Source organism: Saccostrea echinata, unplaced genomic scaffold, assembly GCF_033153115.1.
Source record: "Saccostrea echinata isolate AGI-Se365-2 ecotype Australia unplaced genomic scaffold, CSIRO_AGI_Sech_v1 ptg000025l, whole genome shotgun sequence".
In the NCBI taxonomy this organism is placed as follows: domain Eukaryota; kingdom Metazoa; phylum Mollusca; class Bivalvia; order Ostreida; family Ostreidae; genus Saccostrea; species Saccostrea echinata.
In genome coordinates this window covers 27665552-27683025 of record NW_026889774.1, presented here as the reverse complement: position 1 = coordinate 27683025, position 17474 = coordinate 27665552, and the positions used below count along the sequence as shown (strand labels likewise).

At 35.3% G+C, this 17474-nt stretch overlaps 2 protein-coding genes across 2 annotated transcripts in view; one reads left to right on the top strand and one right to left on the bottom strand.

Annotated features, from left to right (window-relative positions):
- Positions 1-1993, top strand: part of LOC133192295 (transient receptor potential cation channel subfamily M member-like 2) — a 28820-nt gene extending 26827 nt beyond the window's left edge. The window contains exons 23-25 of the mRNA XM_061328308.1: positions 123-246; positions 515-743; positions 963-1993. Of these exons, the coding sequence (XP_061184292.1) occupies positions 123-246; positions 515-743; positions 963-1484 (875 nt within the window). The 3' untranslated portion in view covers positions 1485-1993. The remainder of the gene's footprint in view (positions 1-122; positions 247-514; positions 744-962) is intronic.
- A 7481-nt stretch (positions 1994-9474) lies between these two features.
- On the bottom strand, positions 9475-12387 carry LOC133193026 (uncharacterized). Its single transcript, XM_061329027.1, has one exon. The coding sequence runs from the start codon at positions 12385-12387 to the stop codon at positions 9475-9477; it is 2913 nt and encodes a 970-aa protein (XP_061185011.1).
- Between the last annotated feature and the right edge of the window lie 5087 nt (positions 12388-17474).

Here is a 17474-nt window from a genome sequence, read left to right as displayed (position 1 = left end):
GGAAATCCATAATTATACAAAAAAGTGCATTGATAGTGAAAGGAGTTCAAAACAAGTGGAATAATATGTTCTTTAAATTTCTATATTTCTTTTTTAAAATAAATATCTTGTGTACATCTCAGGTGTGCAGTTCACTCAGAGACACCTGGAATTTCTACAACTCTTTGAGAAAGAGGAAATGGCCAACTACCTCAGACGAGTTAAATCAGAGCATAGAGATTCAACAGAATCTAAACTACAAAAACGGTAAGTCACATTCTTCAGATGAATTAAATCAGAGCAAATAGAGATCCAACAGAATCTAAACTACAAAAATGGTATTTAAGGCATTTTCCTAAGACGAATTAAATCCATACATAGAGATTCAACAGAATCCAAAGTACAAAAAACCGGTAAAATTCAACAGAATCTAAACTGTCTACATGTACAAAAGCGGAAAGTGAAGTTTGTGTATAAAGTAAAATATCAAAAAGAAAGGTATAGTTAAAAGAATTAAGTCCTTTATTCATTTCAGGGTTGAAGAGCTGTTTAAATTGGTAGAGGAGGAACTGACTGCTGACCACGGAGGCAGTTCTTTTAATCAGACGTTAAGTGCCACACAGACAGTCAAAATGGCCCGAGAGACAACACTAGAGTCTTGTCCCCTGGAGCCTAGTGGTTGGCCTAAGACTGAAGCTGTCCTTGACTATGCCAAAAAGTTGGAGGAGAAAGAGGAGCAAAAACCCGAAGAAGAAACAAAGGAGGTTAGGGGGATTTACTTTTCCTTTCAGTTTGTCAAGGTCATGTTTTTGGGATTTACTTTCACTTTCATTTTGTCAAGGTCAAGTTTTTTCATATACATAATAAGCATTTGTAATATCTGTTTAAGCATTTGTAGCATTCATAGGGAAAAGGTTTTTGGAACATGACACATATTTCTTAATACAAGTCCAAGATCCTTAATTTTTGGGGTAATTTTGAAGGATGTTGTTGATGAAGATCAAGTGAAGAAAGAGAAGAAGAAGAAGAAGAAACATAAAAAAGAAAAGAAGAAGAAAAAGCAGCAAGAGGAGGAAAAAATTATAAACTTGGATCAGCAAAATAACGCCAAACCAGAAAGTGAGGCTTGGAAAGATATGCCCAGCCCTGCTTCGAATTTGTCTCCCCGACAGACCAAGTCCCCAATAAGGGGAGGTCCAGACTCTACTCCCAAGAATCTGTTTTTACAACGTCGCCAGACATCACAAAATAATTTGTCTGATGATTCCTTTGACAGTGAAGATAATGCACGTCCCCAAGTTCCGGATTCGTATAACATTCTAAGTACGCCAAGAAGAACAAGGTCGTCCAATATACGGGCAAGTGATTCCGATTCTGACATGCCTAGAAGACTGCGGTCAAAGAAATCCCTCCTTCGGGTAGAAAGCAGTACAGAAGATGAAAGGCGTTCTAAAAAGAGAATTTTTAAACGACGACGAAGTCGGCAACTGTCCGAATCAGATTAAACATTTTGTTAAAGTCTCTTATAACTAGGATTTCTTTTTTTTTTTCACGTGATTAAAAATAGGAAAATACTAGTGTATGAAGTAATCAGGTTTACAATGTTGCTCAAATGGAATGAGTTTAATGATTGTGCATTAGATGTTGGAATAATATTTTGATAGTTTTCTTTTTGGATGATTTATTCCAAGCTTTTTTTTTTTCCAGTGAAGTAAATTGTTTTTGCAAATAAAACCATTTTTTTGTGTGGAGACCTAACAGATTATTGTTCTTAAGTATTAATGAAACAATGAAATACCAACATATTACAATGAATTTTAAAGTTTTATAAGTATTATTATTCATGGCATTATAGTATTAAAGCAGGGAAACTTTCACTGTGATATTGTATAAATTAACAGACAAAATGCTTGAAGCTATTGTTCAGTTTTCATTTGTTTTCACTGTTAAGTTTTGATTCAATGCATTTGATGGTGTGTATTTTAAGAGACTTTTTTTCTGAGTAATTTCAAAAGAATTGAATGACTGTTTTTGTATCACTTGAAATTTCAAATGCAAAATGTACATTACATATCTAACTATATACAGTTGATTTGAACTTTGGTATCTTGAACATGGATATCTCAATTACATGTAACATGGATATCTCAAAGTCATTTGGAAGTCCCAACCACTTTTCATGTGTTTTACACTCAATATCTTGAACCCTATGATATGATATCTTAGTTTTCTCTTGATCCCATTCAGTTCGAGATAACCAGAATTAATTGAAATTTTATTCTAACAATTTCTACAATATCAGAAAAACCTTGTATTGATCTAGCTGTTTATGAACTAGCTAGATTTTTGTTAAGACCTGTAGGACTCTGTCTGATTTTCTGAAGTCAGTACAGAAATGTATCATATTTCCCATTATTTATTTGTATTTCGTGGGGAATGATGATTACAGTTCGTATGAAAATTCTCTGGACTTGGTCATCTCATATTTTGAAAAATGGATGTTGTAAAACTGCATGCAAATGTAAAAGAGCGTCAAAAGCTCAAACAGTGACCCAAGAGACCCTTAGAGATTCAGCTTTTCTGAAATATTATCTTCAATTATTTTTGAATTTAGATAATACAGGTTTTCATAATGAAGAAATAAGGACGAGGACCTGTGTTGATCTGAGAAAAGCAAAAAATAAGTGAATTTTAATCACAAATTATGTATAAAGCTGACCAGGGGAAAGTTTTTCCTTTTTGTGAGTAAATTGATTTTAATTAACAATTCATACATGACTATATCATGCAATTTTTAACCAATAATTCATTATATCCATGATTGTTAGCTCACCTGAGCCGAAGGCTCAAGTGAGCTTTTCTGATCACATTTTGTCTGTAGTCCGTCTGTCCGTCTGTAAACTTTTCACATTTTCGACTTCTTCTCAAGAACCACTGGGCCAATTTCAACCAAACTTGCCACAAAGTATCCTTGGGTAAAGGAGATTCAAGTTTGTTCAAATGAAGGGCCACGCCTTCTTCCAAGGGGAGATAATTAAGAATTTGTGAAAAATAAATGGCATCATTAAAAAATCTTCTTCTCAAGAACCACTGTGCTTGAAAACATGAAACTTATGTGGAAGCATCTTCAGGTAGTGTATATTCAAGTTTGTTCAAATCATGACCCCCGGGGGTAGGGTGGGGCCGCAATGGGCGATCAAAGTTTTACATAGGAAATATACAGGAAAAATCTTTAAAAATCTTCTTCTCAAGAACAGGAAAGCCATGATTGGTCATATTTATATGGTAGCATCCTCAGGTAGTGTAGATTCAAGTTTCTTCAAATCATGACCCCCGGGGGTCGGGTGGGGCCACAATGGGCGATCAAAGTTTTACATAGGAATATATGGGAAAATCTTCAAAAATCTTCTTCTCAAGAACAGCAAAGCCAAGATTGGTCATATTTACTTGGAAGCATCCTCAGGTAGTGTAGATTCAAGTTTGTTCAAATCATGACCCCCGGGGGTCGGGTGGGGCCACAATGGGCGATCAAAGTTTTACATAGGAATATATAGGAAAAATCTTTAAAAATCTTCTTCTCAAGAACAGCAAAGCCATAATTGGTCATATTTATATGGTAGCATCCTCAGGTAGTGTAGATTCAAGTTTCTTCAAATCATGACCCCCGGGGGTCGGGTGGGGCCACAATGGGCGATCAAAGTTTTACATAGGAATATATAGGAAAAAATCTTTAAAAATCTTTTTCTCAAGAACACCAAAGCCATGATTGGTCATATTTATATGGTAGCATCCTCAGGTAGTGTAGATTCAAGTTTCTTCAACTCATGACCCCCGGGGGTCGGGTGGGGCCACAATGGGCGATCAAAGTTTTACATAGGAATATATATGGGAAAATCTTCTTCTCAAGAACAGCAAAGCCATAATTGGTCACATTTACATGGAAGCATCCTCAGATAGTGTACATTCAAATTTGTTCAAATCATGACCCCCGGGGGTCGGATGGGTCCACAATGGGCGATCAAAGTTTTACATGGGAATATATGGGAAAATCTTCAAAAATCTTCTTCTCAAGAACAGCAAAGCCATGATTTGTCACATTTACATGGAAGCATCCTCAGATAGTGTACATTCAAATTTGTTCAAATCATGACCCCCGGGGGTCAGGTGGGTCCACAATGGGCGATCAAAGTTTTACATAGGAACACATAGTAAAAATCTTAAAAAAAACTATTTGTTAAGAATAGCAGAGCCATGATTGGTCATATTTATATTGTAGCATCCTCAGATAGTGTACATACAAATTTGTTCGAATCATGACCCCCGGGGGTCGGGTGGGGCCACAATGGGCGATCAAAGTTTTACATAGGAACACATAGTAAAAATCTTTAAAAAAAACTATTTGTTAAGAATAGCAAAGCCATGATTGGTCATATTTATATGGAAGCATTCTTAGATAGTGTACATTCAAGTTTGTTCAAACATGACCCCTGGGGGTCGGGTGGGGCCACAATGGGTGATCAAAGTTTTACATAGGAATACATAGGTTAAATCTTTAAAAATCTTCTACTCAAGAACAGCAAAGCCATGATTGGTCATATTTAAATGGAAGCATCCTCAGATAATGTAGATTCAAATTTGTTCAATTTATGACCCCCCCCCCCCCCCCCAACCATTTTTATATTTAAACTTTTCAACCTTTCAAGATTGAAGTGATTTCTGCTTTTTCCTAGCCATAGTGCTCAGGTGAGCGATGTGGCCCCTGGGCCTCTTGTTTTTAATATTGTGTTAATAATTGTTAAAGGGTTTCATCAGTAGCTTAATGTTACATCTCTGATCAAAAGTACATCTAAACTCAGCAATCTGTGATATACAATATACATTGTACATATATTTATGATGTATATAAGGCCAGATAAATTTAAAATTTAGATTCTCATCCTAATTTGCTAAAAAATTGGGGCGGGTGGGCGGATTTTATTTTTTATTTTTTATTATTGAAAATATCTACATAACGCTCTTCTTACACAAAATTTTCACATTATGTTAATGCCAATATGAATATATTTTATTGTTTATTCTTTCAAATATCTACCGAGGATTCTTGTTATAGAATATTAAATATTTATAGTTTTTATTAATGAATTTTCAAGTACACAGATACGGCACACGCCACACAAAATGGGGTGCGGATCCCAATAAATTGCATATGCTGTATGTAGTAGTCGTCATTGGCGACTTCTCATCAGCCTTTCTCCACATACCTTTTAGTTTTACCAACAACTCCTTTTGTTTTGTGTGAAATATCACTGATTTCCACTGTCCTCGTACTTTCGTTCTTGAGACTTGACACGTTCAACATTAAAATATGTCATTTTTGCAAAACAGGATCGATGTCTAAAACTGTAAAATATTCTACTGAAAAGCCTATGCTCAACAGTTTTAAGATTTACATGTACCATTTCCTTAGCATTATTATCCTCTAAAGTCTGCCAGCGATCTTTTTTTTTTCTTTTTTTTTTTAAAGACAAAATCACATACAACTGGCGATTATTATTAAGTTGTAACTTGACCAGATGTCATTTTCTTCGTCTGTTTTTACTTGGTTAAAATCTCTTTAAAAACTTGCTCATGCCAGTGATGGTATCTAGATGTATTTATGTTATTTTTGCTTTTCTGCCTTCTCTACCCTGGCAAATTATCTTTTCCCTACATATTTAAACTGCTTTTATTGCCGATTTTTCTCCATTCTTCACATGGCTTTTGTGCTATAAATAGCGCCACGCGACTTTTAATACAGACGGGAGATAACTCTTAAATTTTGACTGATTCTTGCTGAGTCAAAAATACATGTAAATACTTTTGAAAACCAAAATAAAAAACAACGGGGCGGGGCACTTTGAGAGGGGCGGGCGGGGATGAGAATCTAAAGTTTAATTTTACCTGGCCTAATCATCAGTTCATACCTCACGTACTGTTGAGGCACTATACATGTTTGTGGGGGTTTAATTCTTGTTGTTTTCATGGTACTGAGAGACTGACAATTTCATGTCCTCTACCAAAAAAAAAAAATAAAACTACGGTATCTTTTCTTCAGTAACTTTGAAATCAAATCCCAGCAAACTAAAAAAAAAATTTCCTCGAACAACAAAAATTTGACCCCACAAAAATAAGAGATTTTAATGTTCTACATATTGTATAATGCCTAATCAGGAATATGTATATTACCTTCCCTAGTCATTCCGTGATTATTCAAGAATTTTCAGCCATTTGTTATTTAGAATAGCTTACTATGATCTCTGATTGCATAGATTTCTAACAGATTTCTATAGAGAAGTTTCCATATTGAATAGTCAACAAATACATGTAATATTTCATAATGTTTTTGAAGTAATAAACATTCCATTCCAACAGTTTGTACTTGCAATGAACTTGTGATTTTACAGGGTTTAATTTACATAATTTTCTTTGATTGGTAATGTATCTTTTTTTTAAATAAGAGGTGTTATTTTGTATGTGTTTTTTTGTTCATTTATTTATTTATTAAATTTTTGTTTTATTTTTTCTCTTACTGAGATTACTGTTAAAATTCCGTCCACATGTAACTCTATCAAGGTTTGTGTTTGGTGTATACGACAACTCTTACTACATTTTGTTTTACATATAAAACCCCTTTGATAATCTAACTGCAGCTGTTAATTAAAAGTAACTTGTCTATTATACCTTAATTTATACATGTATATGCCTTTGGATGAAAAGATGGTATTTAAAAGAATTGTATTTAAAAGTTATCCTGAATTTATTTGTACATATATATTTGTGTATTTTTTTTTATTTTTTCAAAACCTGTTAAACCATACACATAGCAATTAATTTTCATTATTATTTTTATAAGTACATCACTAGTCTTATACCAGATGTAACATGTATACATCATGGTTGTTTACATGTACTAGTAATTTCCATCAGAAAGCAGTATAGTATTTTATATATAATAGAGATGTATGGAATTTTATAAATTTTAGAGGTTTGGGTCAAATATTGTGAAAATTTTAGATTGACTTCATGATGTCATTGTCTAACTAAACAATGTAAAGGTTTAAACATTTCTGGATTTATTATGTAACAAAGAAAAATAAAACTTTTTTCTTTTTCTCCCCCATTTTTAGTTTTTAGCTACATAACCAATACATGTATTTTTTTCAACTAAATTATCTGTAGAAACTCATAATGTTTTAGAAGATACCTTGCTATAACAAACTAATAATTTAATATACATGTATTTTATAGCAACAGGAGCTATTGTTTCTATGGTGATACTAGATCAATGTTCCTGTCTGCTTGTTGGATTATGTCATGGCGTAATTTTACATTTGTTGATGATTAAATCTGATGCTCTGTAACTGAATCTTGTTTTTGTTTTTTCAGAATTTCAGGGAAATGCTTCTCTATAATCCTTCTACTGATTGTTCATAACACGATGCTTGTCTTAAAACGTTCATTGACATATTCTTGGATGACAGGAATCTAATTGGTGTGGACAAGATCTTAGGGAACTTCTGCTGATTCAAATAAAAATCAAAGGAGAAAAATTTTATCAGTAATTGATAGAAAAACTTGAAATTTCAGTAATGAAGCTCAATGCATTAGTTGTCATATGAGTTCTAATAATGACAAGTGATCAGTTATTTACAATCACAACGCAGTAATGTCTGGACATTAACACTAATATATGGCTGGATATTAACGTTAATTTATAATTTATCTACTGTATTTATCTACAGAGACTATAGACATTCTATTCTACTGTATTTATCTACCGACACCACTATAGACATAACATTCTACTGTATTTATCTACAGAGACTATAGACATAATATTCTACTGTATTTATCTACAGAGACTATAGACATAACATTCTACTGTATTTATCTACAGAGACTATAGACATATTAACATTCTACTGTATTTATCTACAGAGACTATAGACATAACATTCTACTGTATTTATCTACAGAGACTATAGACATAATATTCTACTGTATTTATCTACAGAGACTATAGACATAACATTCTACTGTATTTATCTACAGAGACTACAGACATAACATTCTACTGTATTCATCTACAGAGACTATAGACATTAAGTGCTACATTCTACTGTATTTATCTACAGAGACTATACACATAACAATCTACCATTTTATATAGAGACCATAGACATAACACTGTACTGTATTTATGTATAGAGACTACAGTCATAACATTGTACTGTATTTATCTACAGAGACTATAGACATAACATTCTACTGTATTTATCTACAGTGACTATAAACATAACATTCTACTGTATTTATCTACAGGGACTATAGACATAATATTCTACTGTACTTATCTACAGAGACTATAGACATAACATTCTACTGTATTTATCTACAGAGACTATAGACATAACATTCTACTGTATTTATCTACAGAGACTACAGTCATAACATTGTACTGTATTTATCTACAGGGACTATAGACATAATATTCTACTGTATTTATCTACAGAGACTACAGACATAAAATTCTACTGTATTTATCTACAGAGACTATAGAAATAACACTTAACTGTATTTATCTACAGAGACTATAGACATATTAACATTCTACTGTATTTATCTACAGAGACTATAGACATAACATTCTACTGTATTTATCTACAGAGACTATAGACATGAAAGTTCTACTGTACTTATCTACAGGGACTATAGACATAACATTCTACTGTATTTATCTACAGAGACTATAGACATAATATTCTGCCTGGTGCAGGCAGATAGCTAACCATCGACATTGTACAACACATGAGAAGTCAAAGTCGCACGAAATAAATTTATTCTTCATGTTGTGTGGGTCATGAGTGTACACAGTATGAGTGTGCGAGTTTGTTTGTGGTAAAAAGCTACAAAAAATATAAACAAATGCTTACAAATAAAGTACAAAAAAAGGTTCAAAAAGATATAGTATTTAAACAAGTTAAAAAAAAAGTATTACAAAATTTAGTGACCAAAATGACATGCCATGCTTTAGAGAATGTTTTTACCTAAGAAAAACTTTTTATCTAAATAGAAACTTTATAAAATACGTTCAAATAAAGTGAAAATATAGCTCAAAAATAATATAAAAAGACTTACATAGTGGTTTTAGGCACTCAAAATATCTGATGCATTAGGATTTCTAATTAAGAAATAGCCACACCAGGGCTGGTCAAGCAGGTCAACAGGAAAGTGAGTAACATTGGAGTTAACTCATACCAAAAATAGATACATAATCATAGTAGTTAAGTTGTACCATGTAAGTTTTCAAAAATAATAATAATAATAGACAACACACTCCCCGTCTGATATGAATATATCACCCAACAAATAAACATGGTGCGTATGAAAGTGAGACAAAAAGGTCTAAGTTAAAGAGTCTTATTATATCGTCACAAAAGTGTACATTTTCATAAATTACTCTGAATGGCACAGAAACACAATTTCTGAGATTGGGCGAACGTAAGTCCGCAATTGCCCATCTTTCATAATGCGAACTTCAAGTTTGCGCACCAGTCCATCGTCACTAGGAAAAACGCGTTCTACCAGTCCAGTCGGCCAATGGTTGCGCTGTGCTTCATTGTCCTTCAAGAGAATAATGTCTCCAACACGAATGTTCTTTACAGTATGTTTCCATTTTCTGCGCACTTGAAGACTCTGCAGGTACTCACTCTTCCATCGGCGCCAAAATGTCTCGGCTAGGCACTGAACGAATTTCCACTGGGAAGTATAAATTTCACGAACAGATAGATGTTTGAAATCCTCTGTAGAATCTGTGATTTTTTGCGTAAGCAAAACAGCTTGAGACAAAATGCAAGGTGTTTCTGGGTCTGTGGATACTGGTACCAATGGACGTGCGTTCACTATTGCTGTCGTTTCGGCCATAAATGTGCATAGGACTTCATGAGTAAGCTTGGTGTACTTAGCATCTAGTAAAATGGAATCAATGATCCGTCTGATAACACCAATTAAGCGCTCCAAAGCGCCTCCCATATGAGAGGAGAATGGTGTGTTGAACTTCCAAATTGCTCCTTGTTGTTTTAGGAAGGATTTCATTGAGAGGTCTTCCACGAAAATAGCATCAATTCCAAGTTCTCTAGATCCACCAATGAAATTGGTCCCTCTGTCTGAATAGAATTCCTTCACTTTGCCTCTGATTGATGTGAAGCGACGCAAGGCGTTGATAAAGGAAGATGTGCTCATTTCTTCGATCACTTCAATATGGACACCACGACATGATAAACATGTAAACAACACAGCCCATCGTTTGGAATTCACAGAACCACCACGTGTACGTCGGGTGACAACATTCCAGGGTCCGAAGCAGTCGACGCCAATATAAGTAAATGGTGGGCAAGAAAGCAGTCGTTCCTCAGGTAAGTCTGCCATCTTTTGATAAACAAAGTTACCACGAAGTCTACGACATTTTACACAACCAGATAAAATGGAATATATCAGTCGTTTGCAGCTCGGTATCCAGTATCCTGCAGCTCTGATAGCTCCAGCAGTCAAAAGACGTCCTTGATGATGAATTATTTCATGATAATGAAGCACTAGAAGTTTCGCAATATGGTGTTGATTAGGTATAAGGACTGGATTCTTTTCTCCTAGCGATAATTGTGAACTTCGCTTCAGCCTTCCGCCGACACGCAAAACTCCTGACGAATCAAGGAACGGGTCTAGCCTTGACACTTTGCTGTCTCTTGGTATAGGTTTTTCACTCTTTAGGTTCTCAATTTCTCTACTGTAAGACTCTTGTTGAACCAGTTGAATGATGAATTTTTCTGTTTCTTTGTGTAGTTTTGGTTGTTCTTCAATGGTTTCACAGTTCACTTTTGTTTTACTTCTAATGAAATGTCTCAGAGTTGAAATGGCTTTCACAAGACTCTTCCAGGTAGAAAATTTACAAAAACGACTCGAGTCCAAAATCTCAGTTGAAATTTGAGTTTTGCCTGAAACAATTTCTTGACGAATTTCTCCGTCACTTTCTGGCTCAATGAGGGGATAAACAGTCTTGGTTTCCTCTGGAACATTTCTCAACCATTGGGGTCCCGTTATCCAGTTTTGTAGAGATGTGGTCAATGCTGTATGTGAATATCTTGTCGCTATATCTGCAGGGTTTTTATCTGTTGAGACATAGGACCACTGAGATGGAGATGTAACTTGGTGAATTTTTTCTACACGGTTCGAAACATACACAAAAAATCTGCGGGTGTTATTGCAAATGTACCCTAAGACAATTCTGCTATCACTATAGTAATGAAACCGATCTTGTGGAATGTTCAAATAGTCACATACTGCTTCTCCTACCTCTGTGGCCAGGACGACGGCACATAATTCCAGTCTTGGTATGGTGTGACCTTTAAGAGGTGCCAGCTTTGATTTTCCCATAAGGAATCCAATAGAAACTTCTCCCACTCTGTCAATGACTCGGAGATATGCAACGGCAGAAACGGCATGTTCTGATGCATCAGAGAACACATGGACATCCAAACAATGTGCCTGAGATATGGAAGTAGATACGATCATTCTCGGAACTCTATAGTCGTTAATAGAGTGTAAAGAATCAAGCCAGTTTTGCCATTTCTTCACGTGTTCCTCTGAGAGTGGTTCATCCCAGTCACATCCAGGAGGTACAAGTTCACGATGCAGAATTTTTCCACTGATGGTTGCTGGAGAAATAAATCCAACTGGATCAAACACACTGTTCAGTGTAGATAAAAAACCTCTTCGGGTACAAGGTTTCTCTGCATTAGAGATTTTGAACACAAACATATCACTGTTCAAGTCCCACAACATTCCTAAACTGTGTTGAACAGGTAAGTTGCACATGTCTGTACTATGATTCAGTTCTTTAAGGTCACTTCCTAAGTCATCTGTAGGGAATGATTTCATCACGTTTACACTGTTTGAGATGATTTTATGAAGACGAATATTTCCGTTTTCTTTTAGTGCTGCTTGTGTTTTCTTCATAAGGGTCACTGCTTCAGCTTCAGTGGGAAGGGAGGTAAGTCCATCGTCAACGTAAAAATTATTGTAAACAAATTTACGAACATCACAATCACCAACAGCTGATGCTTTATGAAGTCCGTAAGTTGCCACAGCTGGAGATGGTGTATTTCCAAATACGTGTGCTTTCATACGATATTGTATCAGAGGTTTTTGAAAGTCATTATCTTCATACCAGAAGAACCTGAGATAATCACGGTGTTTTTCATGAACACGGAATGCATAAAACATCTGCTGAATGTCACCACTGATCGCTATTGCATTCTCACGGAAACGCATGAGGATTCCCACAAGGTTGTTTGTTAAGTCTGGTCCAGACATTAACACACTGTTAAATGAAATGTCCTTGTACACAGTAGATGAATCGAAAACTCCTCGGATTTGATCCGGCTTTTTAGAATTGTACACCCCAAAAAGAGGTAAGTACCAGCATTCCCCGGGTATGTCGGATGGGGCAACTTCGACTGCCCCGCTTGCTAAAACTTTTGACATGAATGCAAAAAAGTGTTCTCTTCTGTGAGGATCTCTCTGCAGACTTGAGGATCAAAGCACGTTTCCAGGCCTGTGAATAATTGTTTGGCATCGCTGGTTTAGAATCTTTAAAAGGGAGTGGTGCAGACCAATAGCCTTCAGCATCCTTATGAAACTCTTCATCCATGAGAGTGAGAAATTTGCGGTCATCAACAGAAAGTCCAATCTTGTTGTCAAATGGAGTTTGTAGGAATATGCTGTTATCACTGTCCTTGACACTGATGTTATTCTGACACAATGGGAAGGTGGTACACCGTCCATCATTGAGAATATGCGTTTTGTTTACATTTACTTCCTTTGGGGGATGAACTTTTCCAATACAAACTTCACCAATAATAACCCATCCTAATGATAGAAGTTGGGCAAAAGGCTGACCTATGCTACCAGTTATTTGGTCATGTACATGATGTACATCAGGTAAGTCACGTCCAATAAGGAGTTCGACATTAACTGTACGATCAAAGGGTGGTAAGAACGATGCAATGCGTTGTAGATGCGGATATGAATCAGCGACATCTGAAGTAGGTATTTCAAGATAATCACTTGGAATTGAATCACATTCAATAACTTCAGGTAAGTTAAATGATGTTCCATCTAAGGATTTCACACACAATCCATTCACACGGCGTCCATTGAATGTAGATACACCAGAGCATGAAGTAAGTGTGTAGGACTTACAGTCTCCCGAAACACCAAGTTGTTCGATCAAGTTAGGAGACACTAAAGTACGGTTACTTTGGTCATCGATTGTAGCATATGCACGAATTGTTTTCTCTGGGTTTAAAGTAGAAAACACCTCCACCAGAACTATTTTCCCACATGAACGTCCACCAACAGAATTTCCACACAGCTGACTACAACACGATTTCACTGTTTCATCATTTTCTGGAGATGGCTCCCCGCCATTGTCCGAAGTAGTTTTGACTGTGGTTACGGCCGTGTGTGACAGAGGTCTTTGAGGACGACGATCAATATGGATCGCTGTGACATGACGAGAATTACCACATATATCACATTTTATGTTTGCCGTACAATTTTTAGACATATGACTCTGTGAAGCACAACACCGGAAACACAAATTCTTCTCACGTAAGATCCTTTGACGCTCTTGTAGTGATTTTCTTTTGAAGCCACGGCATTCATTCAGTGTATGTCCAGCATTTTGTATGGGGCAACGAGTTGGCGGTGCTAGTGACGAAATTTCATTGCCAGTAGATCTAGGCTTGCTGCACGCTACCTGTGGGTTTGTGGACTGTTGACAAATAAGTCCTGGGTCATTACGCATATCACATATTTCACGGATGAAATTGACAAAGTATGAAAATGGGGGAAATGGTACACAGTTCCGTTTCTTATATCCAGCAGCTTGAGTAGTCCACTTATCTTGTAGAGATGTTGGTAGCTTGCTAACTATCGGTAGAACTCCAGTGGAAGAGTTGAAGTAGCTGAGAAGAAGGTTATACTGTTTGTTTGCCATAGCAGATTCAATTTCTGTAAGAATGTCCACTAGATCATATAATTTGGCATGATCTCTATTTGTGAGGTTTGGAAACAAGTGTACTTTCCTTTTAAGGGCATGTTCAACCATCTCTGGTCTCCCATATCTGTCATGCAGTCTATCCCATATGCGTTTCAATCCCAGACGTGGATCGTGGGTGTTTGCTGAGCGTAGTGTATGTGCAAACTTTGACGATTCTGGGCCCAGCCATTTCACGAGTAAATCCATTTCCTCAAATGGTGTGACTCCAAGTTCTGATACAATGTTGCGGAATGAAGAAGTCCAAGAGTTGAAACTTTCTGGACGATCGTCAAAGTTTGTGAATCTTGTGAGGAGACAATCCTTGCGCAACAGAAACTTAGAAAAGTCGGTTATTGCTGAAGTATTAGACACTACTTGAGGAGCAGGATTAGGAGGTATAAACAATGGCGGCGCTGGATTTGAAGGAATAAACATTTGTGGCACAGAATTTGGAGGCACATACATAGCTGAAGTTTGAGAGACAGGAAGTTGATAGACACTCGCAGGATTATACACACTGATGGGTGGGTTGTGTATTGTGTTTGATGGGTTTTGTTCAAAGCTTGGTTGATTTTGTTGAACGTTGTCAATACCAGTATTTGCAGAATGATGGTTCATTATATAAGCACTGGTCAATTGTTCTTTTGTAGAAACTGGAAGATCTATTTTATGTTCTTCTGATAAATCTGCTTCCGCTGAGAGAATTTCTTTTTCTTGTCGTACAATGCTTATTTTTGTTTCAATGTCGGTCTTTTGTTTTAAAAGTTCACCCTCTTTTTTAATAAGTTCTAGTTTGGCCTTTTCAGCTTGTGCTTTAGCTCTCTGAAGACTGCTCGAACTTGACACATGAGATAATGTTTCCAGTAATTCAAATTTTGTTTTTTCAAGTTCATTACTTGTTTTCTTCACTATTGAAATACACTTGTTCACCAACATATCAAATTCTTTCCACATATTGCGAGCATCTTCAGTGTTTTGAGAATCAAGATATTTCTTGTAATCTTCTGAGACAATACAAAATTCTTTAAATTTCACATTGAGTAAGCGTTCTACTTCCCTTATTTTTCTGAAGTCTTTTTCACACGAGCCTGAAGTTACTAAGACATCCTCTACTTCATTCCATGCTCTGTCCACTTTTCCCTTTAGTTTTTTACACTGTTCTTGAAACATGGTTTGGCCTTTCTCTGTTAATGTCCGTACTCGTCTACCAAGGGCGTCAGCCATGTGAAAGTAACGAAACCACTATCTTTTTACTATTCTGCCTGGTGCAGGCAGATAGCTTACCATCGACATTGTACAACACATGAGAAGTCAAAGTCACACGAAATAAATTTATTCTTCATGTTGTGTGGGTCATGAGTGTACACAGTATGAGTGTGCGAGTTTGTTTGTGGTAAAAAGCTACAAAAAATATAAACAAATGCTTACAAATAAAGTACAAAAAAAGGTTCAAAAAGATATAGTATTTAAACAAGTTAAAAAAAAAAAGTATTACAAAATTTAGTGACCAAAATGACATGTCATACTTTAGAGAATGTTTTTACCTAAGAAAAACTTTTTATCTAAATAGAAACTTTATAAAATACGTTCAAATAAAGTGAAAATATAGCTCAAAAATAATATAAAAAGACTTACATAGTGGTTTTAGGCACTCAAAATATCTGATGCATTAGGATTTCTAATTAAGAAATAGCCACACCAGGGCTGGTCAAGCAGGTCAACAGGAAGTGAGTAACATTGGAGTTAACTCATACCAAAAATAGATACATAATCATAGTAGTTAAGTTGTACCATGTAAGTTTTCAAAAATAATAATAATAATAGACAACACACATAACATTCTACTGTATTTATCTATAGAGACTATAGACATAACATTCTACTGTATTTATCTACAGAGACTACAGACATAACATTCTACTGTATTTATCTACAAGGACTATAGACATAACATTCTACTGTATTTATCTACAGAGACTATAGACATAACATTCTACTGTACTTATCTACAGAGACTATAGACATAACATTCTACAGTATTTATCTACAGGGACTATAGACATAACATTCCACTGTATTTATCTACAGAGATTATAGACATAACATTCTACTGTATTTATCTACAGAGACTATAGACATAACATTCTACTGTATTTATCTACAGGGACTATAGACATAACATTCTACTGTATTTATCTACAGAGACTATAGACATAACATTCTACTGTATTTATCTACAGAGACTTTAGACATTACTTGCTACATTCTACTGTATTTATCTATAGAGACTATATACATTACGTGCTACATTCCACTGTATTTATCTACAGAGATTATAGACATAACATTCTACTGTATTTATCTACAGAGACTATAGACATAACATTCTACTGTATTTATCTACAGAGACTATAGACATTACTTGCTACATTCTACTGTATTTATCTATAGAGACTATATACATTACGTGCTACATTCCACTGTATTTATCTACAGAGATTATAGACATAACATTCTACTGTATTTATCTACAGAGACTATAGACATAACATTCTACTGTATTTATCTACAGAGACTATAGACATTTCTTGCTACATTCTACTGTATTTATCTATAGAGACTATATACATTACGTGCTACATTCTACTGTATTTATCTACAGAAACTATAGACAAACTTTCTACCTTTTTTATTTACACGGACTATAGACATAACCGTCTTCTGTATTTATCTATATTATAGACCGGTCACGGTAGCCTATACTAGTGGTAGGGCGTTTGCTTCATCATCTGGAGACTCGGGTTCGATTCTCGTTCGCAGTGCCGCGTCAAGCCTAAGACGTAAACATAGGTGGTGACTGTTTCTTCGCCAAGCGCCCGGCATTAGAAGTGAAAGTCATGGGTCTTTCGGATGAGACCTTAAAACAGAGCTTCCGTGTCACGTTAGGCGTTGGCACGATAAAGAACCCTCACTGCTCAATGGCCCTATGCAGGTATATGGTGACGTGTCTATACGAGCGAAAAATTCTCGAATGGGACGTAAAACAATAAATAATCAATCAATCAATCTTATATATAATTTGTCAGTAGTAGGAGAGCAGTTTTGTTTCTTTTAATTCTTCTTTTAAGTTTTAAGGGTCATACAATGAATAAGTAGAAGATGGGTGAATTTAAAAAAAGGTCTACCCAATTGAAATTTATTGAAAAAAAAAATCAAATACCCATAACATATTTTTCACTTATATCATATTGTAAATGCATTCTAGTCAAAATTTTCAAAGTTGCAATAGAATAGACAATTGGATAAAAAAAAAGTTTCAGAATTTTTCTTAGTAAAACTTTATTTGAAAAAAAAAAAA